Raw genomic sequence first — 9,803 nt, forward strand, 5'->3', positions numbered from 1 at the left:
GGGAATGGGAGTCTGGTCAGAATAGAGGGACGGATGAACAGAGCAAATTACAATGAGGTCCTTGAAGAATGCACAGGGTTATTTATTCATTTATTTATTATGGGGTATTGTGTGTAAACTGATTGCAAAAAGAACATACATTATAAATTAAGTGTGGAGAAAATGAATACTTTCCAAAGGCACTGTATGTTTAAATAAACACACTTGTTTTTTTTAGGCAAATTCGGTTAACTCTTTATTCTTAATGTGTATATAGACACTTTGTATTGTTTGATTCTATCCTCCTATAACTGCTGTCCTGCTTTATCTGCAGGTATGTGATCACCAATCCTCCCTATGAGTTTGAGCTGGTCCCCACAGACTTGATCTTCTGCCTGATGCAGTTTGACCACAACGCGGGCCAGTCCCGGGCCAGCCTTTCCCACAGCTCTCACTCCTCCCATTCCTCCAGCAAGAAGAGCTCCTCTGTCCACTCCATCCCTACCACCAACCGACAGAACCGCAGCAGCAAGGCCCGGGAGGCCAGCCACAAACAGAAGTAGGTGGATGACCTGGGTTTAACCTGAGTGTGTGTGTGGATATGTGTGTTTGTTTGGCATGGACAGCTTGTATGTGTTCCTGATCAAAGTTTGGTGTGGTTTTTAGTTCATATAGGAGGGTGTGTGTTTGTTTGTGTGTGTGTGTGTGTGTGTGTGTGTGTGTGTGTGTGTGTGTGTGTGTGTGTGTGTGGGCCAGTGCGTGCATGTGTTTATGTGTGTGGGTGTATGTGCATGTTAGATGCTGTTTAGGTTAATTATATCTGTCTGTCTGTTTATATTGAGATTTGCATTTAGTATGTGACATTACCACGTTGTCTTTGTGCAATGTTTGGACCGTAAACATTGGCATGACATCCTTGCTTTGACATATCAGCCTCCATAGCAACCATGACCTCATCAATGGAACCTAGGGTGCTATGATATGCATACACATTTTTGTAAAAAATAAACATTATTTACAATTTCATCTAAGACTTTCATCTAACTTGTATTTAACTATTTGAAATAGCAGCCAATAAAGAAAAGAAACATTGCCATAAACTGATCTTTTAAACTGGTCTTTTACTGATATGCTGACAGTCCTGTCAGGTATGTTTTTGCTGCATCTATTGTTATCTCATTAAATGACAATTAAATGCAGTTGACCCACCATTTGAGGAAAAATGCATTAAATCTAATAATATTCTTACTGTACCCAGTGATTAGTTTACACACCTATTTACTTATCACACTTATATTTGTTTGAGTTTGTGTGTGTACAGTATGTACCATTGAATTATGAATAAGTATTGAATGGCCAATCTATGTTGTGTGCTTTGACTTATATTGGCTCAGCCTGCTTATATGTTGTTATTTGTACACACAGCTTGGCATGGTTATGGATTTAATATAGCATGATAGAATAAAACGGCCCATTTTACCTGACATGTTGACCGGAGAAGCAGATCTTCCGGTTTACTGCTAATTAACACTAAACATAATTTAACCATCTTGTTGTTTGGTAATTGTTCCTCTTCAGTGTCATTGCATGTCCATGTTCCTAGTCCTCTATCTCAAATGCTTATTTTTGTTGTGTTTTTAATTTTGATGTATTTTTCATAATATAGAGTAAGACAATATATAATTTAAGTTATACTAAGTAATAAGGATATCAATACTGTAAAACTACCAAGATAATGTTATAGTGATGGTAAGATGTGCCATCATTCTACCAACTCTACTGCTTAAACAGAGCGATATCATTGATGCTCATATTTAAGAAGATTACTTCTTAATATTAAAGACAACAGATCAGTTGCAGTGTTTTAGTGTTCTTTTAAATGTCCCCAAGAATTTGCATTCAGTGCCTCTCAAACATGACTTCATAGGGAAGGGAAGCCAATGCGAAGTGCTTCAGAAAGAATTTAGTATTTTCCACATTGTATTGTGCTGCAGCCAGATTTTAAAATGGATTACATTAAAATTGTGTCACACATCTACACATAAAAATGTCAAAGTGGAATTTGGTTTTTTTAGAACCTTTTACACATTTATGAAAAATAAAAAGCTGAAATGTCTTGATGTATTCAACCCTCGCCGTTACAGCAAGCAGAAATAAGTTTGGGAGTAAATATCTATTGAACAAATCACATTTGTTGCATAGATTCTGTTTGCATTAATAGTGGTAAACAAGTGTCTAGCGTTTCCAAGCAGGAACATGGAAAATTGCATGTATTTTCAGTATTGTTTGTCAAGCTACTCTTAAGTGGGCTTTGAGCAACTGGTAACTCACTGTGGACCTGCTGGAGACACAAGTGTAATCATGATCTTTGAATGACTACCCCATTTCTGTTGAACCAACACAGGTTATTATCTTTAAGGATATTCTGTTGAATAGTACATCCCAAGTACATACTCAAAAACAAAGAGCAGGAAGACTGGCCTCACAAAGCCTCACAAAGATTGTCGCACGAGATGTAGATGAATAATGAAAAAACAAGGCACTGTACCATTCAGCATGGTAACATTATTAATTAGGGTTTGGATAGTGCAGCAATAACAAACCAGATGAAACCATGTGGCCAATAAAATTTTTAAAACAGGTTAAGAGTTGAATGACTGAAATTGAGGATTGCTCAGCAGCATTGTAGCAATTCACCAATACTAACCAACATAAGAGAAAACAAGGGAAAATGTACACAATATAAAGTATTCCTAAACATTGCATTCTGTGTAGAAATACTACAAAAACAGTGGCAAAGAAAGGAACTTTTGGTCCTTCTGTCTGGTGCAAAGCCAACACACACAATACACGCTGACTACAACTCTCCAAATGCATCTTTCAGCAGAAACTTAACTTAAAACACCAGGCCAGTTACATGCCAAGACAACGTTGAATGGCTGACTGGCCAAATTCCAGTTTTGACCTAAATGTATCAATGGCAAGACTTTAAATGTCTTTGAAGCAATTATCAACAACGAAGCAGATAGATCTTAAACATTTTGTAGATGTTGTGTGCAAACCTTTAAGAAACTTTAAAAGAAACTTTAAAAGTACGTTTCTTAAATGTTTCATCCAGAGGGTGAGGGTTGAATACATATTTTTTTAAAATGATTAAAACTTCCACTTTGAAATGTAGTATTTTGTGTACATTGTTGACAATACAAGCCAAATCAATTTGAATTCAGCTTTGTAGTGCAACAAAATGTGGAAAAAGAAAAACATTTGACACTATAACTTTAACCGCAGACAGGGCTATAAAAAAATGTGACAAACACGATCAGGGTCAACTTGTTTGGTAAAGTTAAATAAAATATAAAAATATGTTGTTTATATAATCTGATTCCAGATTATTTTGGCAATGAGTCCATTAGATAATAGTATTTTTATTTTTTTAAATGTAGGCGTTTCTGTTTATTCTTTTTAGATGTAGTACACCAACAGATCCAGTCATGTTAGTAATTGTGTTTGAGACATGTTGTTTGCCTTGCATAGACTGTAATAACCCACTTACTTAGAATACCTACTCCTTTTTCTGAAGTGCAACAAGGATGAATAGAATGAGCCAAGGTATGCAAGTTAACAATTCTGCATGTCCTTCTATTACTATAGCAACCTTTACTTGGGATTGTAATCATAACGTTGTCCTTGTGGAGATTGTTATGACAAGGGGAGGTTTTGTAGCTTCTTATTATTTTCATCATGCCTCGGTTTAACTTTTGCTTTCGAACAAACAAAGCAAATGGCTGCCTCTGCCCTCTCCCTGTCACACCCAGGACCAACTCTGCACTGCATGAGGTCCAGCCTTTCTCCTCTACTTACCTTTCTGTTTAACTTCCTCAACACCCTAATTCACCTGATGACGCCTTTTCTTTGTTTTCTCCTGACAGCATCTAGTTTGTATAACTTCCCTATTAATCTTCATGTTTTTTTTTTTCTTTGGTTTGCTTTATTTCAACTTGAGAAAATGTGCATTGTGTGAGAGGTGTGTGTGTTTCCACTTAGTCTTTCCTGTTAATTGCCGTCAAATGGATGATGCAGATATTGTCCAAGTGTGGGATATACTTAAACAACCAGATTAGGGATTACTGTATTAGTGACAAGGTGACAAGGTGTTGCCTACTATATAACACATTAGACCAACTATAGAAATGTGATCATGTGAAGATTATACCTAAGGTATTGACAGAGTAGGCTAAAACCCTCCTGAAATTGACACCACCTCAGAAAATGTTGCCTGAAATCGGGAGACATACTAAGTCTTAGAGGGATATGCATCAGTAGGTTTCACATTTAAAACCCTGTGGTGGTTTCATGCAACAGAACTCTTGCATTACCTTAGGCATCCTTCCCAAACATCCATCTCCTGGAAGGAGGTTAGGTGCCTGATCTGAAACCTGCAATATGATCCCTGGTGTTTTGAGTTTAAATGTCATACATGCTATGCATGTCTTCTTAAACTGAGACACTGACACCATGTAGATATTCAACACTAAAAGATTTTTCTGTCTCATCCCTCCACAGAAAGGAAATGGTTTACAGATGAACCAGAAAATGCCTACCCACGGAACATTCAGATCAAGCCCATGAGCACTCACATGGCCAACCAAGTCAACCAATACAAATCCACTAGCAGTCTGATTCCACCAATCAGGGAAGTTGAAGATGAATGCTGAAAACCAGGCCCCCTTAGTGACTTGAGAAGTCTGAACGCTCTGTTGGATAGAGAGGATGAGAGATGACGATGACGGGGATGACAATAACGATGACGGTGTTGATTAATTGATCTCCACTCGTACTCGGGTTTCACATAAAGACCCACAACTGGAAGGGACCTCCTTATGTTCATACCTTTAATGTTACTTCCATGTTCTTCAATGGACTATGTTGTATTTATTAATCTTCTATAGAGATGTACATAAGACAATCAAATAAGGATTGTACAGCCCCCTAGCACAGAAATTATTTTAAGAGTTGAAAAGAGAAAAAAAGTACTTCCTGTAATTATTTGCAATAGTTTACCACATTTTTGTGTGACCAGACCATTGCTACTGTAGCTAAAGTTACTACTGTTTGTGGCAGAATGAGGGTTGTGGCAGTTCACCTCATCACAACTTCATAATGTCTCCCAAAGAGCGACAATTCTGGCGAGGAGGTCACCACTCAACTTTCATGCTCCCTGTCTGCTTATGTTCTCTTTGCACTAAAATGGATCGTGTTCTTTTGAAACACAATGACTTGGAACATATCTCTGCAACACAACATCCATTCTGAAAGTGTCAACTTTTTGGTTGTCGTTTTGTTGAATGAGAGAAAATCCACTCGTCATTTAGAGAGGTTTACAACTGTACTGGGGTAACGCGGAAATATTCATTAGGTCATTATTTGAGGTAAGCTACTGTACGTCATCACGCCGCTGAATAATCGTCTGAATGAATGCATTCCAGTCCTGTAAAACGAGATCGTGTTCTGAATCAGTTGTCGTGAGATGCCAAGACTGCTGCTGGAGACAGATCTGGGATCATAACGATGTCTTTGGCTGTTTCAAGCTCCTATCATCGCATGGTGTGTGCCTGAGCCCTCCTATGACAATACAGCAGAGGTGATCAACCTGGGATGAAAGAACAACCTTGTAATTTCCCTTCATGTGCAAACATGAAAGGGGTGAATGGACAACCAGTCTGGTCCGTTGTGGACACATCCATGCGTATGGCGTGTACATACCATGTGTGTACTGTACATGGCAGCAGTGTGTCCCCTCAGCAAGAACATTGGTGGTACATCGGATTTAAATGCACTAATTAAAGTCGTCATCTCTCCATCAGTTTGTTTGTGCTGGTGGATCCGCCTCTATGGAACAGCATGTGGGATCAAGGCTTTGAACATAAAAGACGTTAACTAGATCCGTCTGGGGTTTGGGGATCAACTAATGAACTAAACAAATGTTTCCAGACTCACCATCATACCTAGTCACATCACCGATAATCTGCCAAGCTATGATTGAGCTGAATAAATGTAAACTAACATTAAGTGTGCGCCCTAAAACTTTAAGAGAAGTTTTAAGTACAAACCCTCTCTGCCATGTTATTTGTTGGCGATCATTTGGGTCTAAGAAAGAATGAATAAGCATAACATTTGAATGTTTCTTTCATCTGTGGAGAAATTTGGAGAAGTAATGCCACATATTGCAAAAATGGGCATCAATGGGTCCTCCTTTGGCCAGAACCACTGCCTGGCACAGGGTTGGTAACGGAGGCAGTAAAGAGCTTGGATGTTCTCCGCTACCAATCCGGATGTCATCATGCCACCGGAAAATTCTCTGTTGGTCAATGTTAAGGGAAAAGCTCAATCATAATTTGGTTTAAATGCTGCCACTGATTACTATAAAGAACACTGGAAAACACTGCCTGTGTTCTTTCTGTTATACTGGCCAAGGTGCATTATGGGGCCTTTTTAAAAAGATTGTTTTGTTATGATCTAAAAACAACCCAGACAGAGCCACAGCCTTGGGAAGGTGAGGGTATGGTGTTACAGATGTAACAGCAAACTACACCTGGCTACAATACAATATATAGTCATGATTACTTTATACACACATGAGCATAGAAAAAAAGCTTTCTGAAAGCAATCCATTATTATTAACAATCATAATGACATATCCGATCATTTTATTTCCAAATTGTTTTTCATTTAACATAATCATACCAAAATGACTTATAATAGTTCTTAACTCTGAAGTGCCCTCCCCCCTCTGCTACAAATACCATCCATAATAAAAGTATAGTCATTAATCAAAGTCGACATTGCATAGAAGATTACTTGATCTAATCGAATCTAAAGCAGCTTCTATCTATTGAGTGCTCCATAAAACGCACAGGGGCTTAGTTCTAGCTGAATTGACACCCTAGCTCTACTAATAGTACGGCTCATTTTCATTAACAAGCGAAATATGATTACAGATGTTTTTACAAACGTAAATGTGATGTAAACAATCGCAAACAAATTTGAGTTCCAATGGGCATAAGTAATACCCAGAGAGCCAATTGAAAGGTACATGATGCTGGATCGGAGGCATTTGTTCTGTCCTGGGGTGAAATGGTGACCTTCACTACCAATGGTTGACCTAAATTAGGTCTCTTAGTATGGAGATATGGTAAAGAAAATACTGTATACTGTCATTCTCCATGGAAGTTTCACACTGTGAAAGAGAGATTGTTAGCACACCTTCAGGATGTTTGCAGTGAGCCAGGAGAGTATAGACAAACTATAATGTATTTCTAAAGAAATAAGTTACGTATATTTGTGTCTGCATTCGTTGTGTAAAATCAGCCCACCATATTGACCACATTACTTTCTGATGCAACATAACCTGAGCTTTCTGTCTGTCTATTGGGTGTGGTACACTTCTACTGCGGCCTCGTGAAACTTCTGAATTGTGATTACATTGTTGTCACACTTTTTAGCAAGTAGTATTATTTTTCAAAAGATATGTCAGTAAAACTGTTTGTATAATTGGGTTGTTAATAATATACTTGCTAGCCTAAAATACAAGGAATTGATGTCTATACAGACAGTGACTTGACTCCTTATACATAGTGTTTGACAAAGGGCAAAATGATTGTTTTGTCATATGAAGAAAAAAAGAAACTTGAAATCCAAGATAATTTTCCTGGATTCTTGTTGCAACAAGAACATTTCCAGTGATCTCATGGTTGGAAAGAGCAGGTTTAATTTGACCTGGATATAGCAACCTTCACAGAAATGCAGGCATAGGGTAGCATAAATTCAGCAAGGCTTATTATCATAAAAAAGAGAACATACTTAACTTTTGTGTTCTTGTTTAAATTGCTTTATGCATCAGGGTTTACATTCCATTTTGTCAGCTCTTGTCATTTATGTTACAATAATAATATCCATTGATTGCTTTAAACTGTCACTACAGCTTATTTGTTTACAGAGTTTTTAATGTATTTTTTATTTAGTAGTACCTAAATATCACTACTCAGAAATGAAATGGTACAAATTACAACCCAAAGCAGATGGACACTTAAGAATAGCCCAACGATGCATTTCATTGTAACTGAATGTTTTTTTTTTTTCTTTTCAATTTGTTAATGATTTGACAAAAAAAATCATAACGCCGGACTGAAACCTCTTAAGGTTTTAAAGCTTTACCTCTTTCCAGCGCAAATACTCCACAAATCTGCTTTACATCATATCATATACGTTTGTATTCGTTGTTGAAGTCTTTGCAATGTACACCTCTAAAGTTTTAGGGTGTTACGAAGTGCCATGAAAAGTGTGGTTGAACAGGCATCCTTCAGTCATTCTGATTTACTCACTGGAAATTAGTAGGAATTAAACGAGTTCTTCTCAGATAAAGTACATGTATGTGTATGGCATCATATTCTGGCATGGAGAACATCCAAGCCATCAATGCGCCCATGTCAGATGAGTGCCAGGCAGTGCTCTAGGTCTAAAGGAGGGCCCTTTTGAAGACCCACTTTAGCAAAAAGTGGCATTGAAAAGGAGGAAAGCACACATGGCGTACTGACACTCCTCATCAACCCTGAACATAGCAACGTATGTTGGTCGCAGTGTCTGTAGCTCTCGTCATTAGACTGCAGGGAGAGATGTCCTGTTTGTCTGTGTGGTATGAATGACTGAAGGATGCACACAGAGCACATGCCGGGCTGTTTCATGTGTTTGAGTCTACCGGTCTGTGTGTTCCGGAGTGTTCCAGTTCACTTAACAGTCAGGACTATGAAACTTCACACATTACTGTTACACTACGTTACATACTGTATTTTTGTTAATCTATTTTCTTGCTGTAAAGGACGGATATAATAACTTATTTGCTGGAAAATGTAATAAATGTAATAATATATATAATACTATGGGGGGATTAAAGTCTTAACAACACATTGAAATTGCAGGTGGCAATTTTTATGTTGATTTTGAGGGGGAAAATAAACTTTGTTTGTGTAAAAAAAAAAAAAAAAAAAAACTTATTTTTTTTTTCGCTGCCTATCAGTTCAGGTGGAATTCAGGACATTGCTCTCACATGTTGCATATCTAATTCTTTAGCACAAGGTCATTGGGCAGGAACCAGGAGTTGACATAGCAGTCTTTTTCATTTGGATTTGTCAAAGCTAGAATGGATACATGGAGAATTTGATGGTGCTGAGTTGATCTACCTGACTCTGTCAAATATAATCTGCTCATAAAAATACTGTCTTGTACAAAAAGTTTGTACATAAATTGTACATGGTTTCTTTTTGTATTTTCTCAAATTAAAATGGATGTATTTGTGTTCTAAAATTGGAACGTCTCCTCTCATTTCTTTCCAGTGTATAGAGTATTCCCCCAGCTATCCGCGATTCCACATTCGCGAACTCAACTTTCCACAGAAATGTTTCAAGAAGTCCGACTTTCTAAAAACGCGCTAATTTCAGCCATCCAATGTATTTATAAGGGTTTTATATCTTCTATATTCTACATTTTATTTACATTATTCACAGTATATTTACAATATTATGGTGCAATAAGACCATGGAAAGGGTAATGGGGCATTTTGTGTAGGGTAACTGGGGTAATGGGGCATGTTGTGTAGGGTAACTGGGGTAATGGGACATGTTGTGTAGGGTAACTGGGGTAAAGGGGCATGTTGTGTAGGGTAACTGGGGTAAAGGGGCATGTTGTGTAGGGTAACTGGGGTAAAGGGGCATGTTGTGTAGGGTAACTGGGGTAATGGGGCATGTTGTGTAGGGTAACTGGGGTAAAGG

At 37.8% G+C, this 9,803-nt stretch overlaps 1 protein-coding gene across 25 annotated transcripts in view; it reads left to right on the plus strand.

Annotated features, from left to right (window-relative positions):
• The window catches only part of kcnma1a (potassium large conductance calcium-activated channel, subfamily M, alpha member 1a), a 189,418-nt gene extending 180,076 nt beyond the window's left edge, over nucleotides 1-9,342 (plus strand). For 16 of the 25 annotated variants that reach the window (XM_034292747.1, XM_029120535.2, XM_029120536.2 and 13 more), the window contains 3 exons: nucleotides 314-538; nucleotides 3,560-3,588; nucleotides 4,543-9,342. In XM_034292747.1, the coding sequence (XP_034148638.1) occupies nucleotides 314-538; nucleotides 3,560-3,588; nucleotides 4,543-4,694 (406 nt within the window). In that variant the 3' untranslated portion in view covers nucleotides 4,695-9,342. Of the gene's footprint in view, nucleotides 1-313; nucleotides 543-3,559; nucleotides 3,589-4,542 lie in introns of those variants that run through there. The other 9 variants (XM_029120549.2, XM_029120539.2, XM_029120548.2 and 6 more) reach the window with 2 other exon arrangements.
• Nucleotides 9,343-9,803: the final 461 nt, after the last annotated feature.

Source organism: Esox lucius, chromosome 6, assembly GCF_011004845.1.
Source record: "Esox lucius isolate fEsoLuc1 chromosome 6, fEsoLuc1.pri, whole genome shotgun sequence".
Lineage (NCBI taxonomy): Eukaryota > Metazoa > Chordata > Actinopteri > Esociformes > Esocidae > Esox > Esox lucius.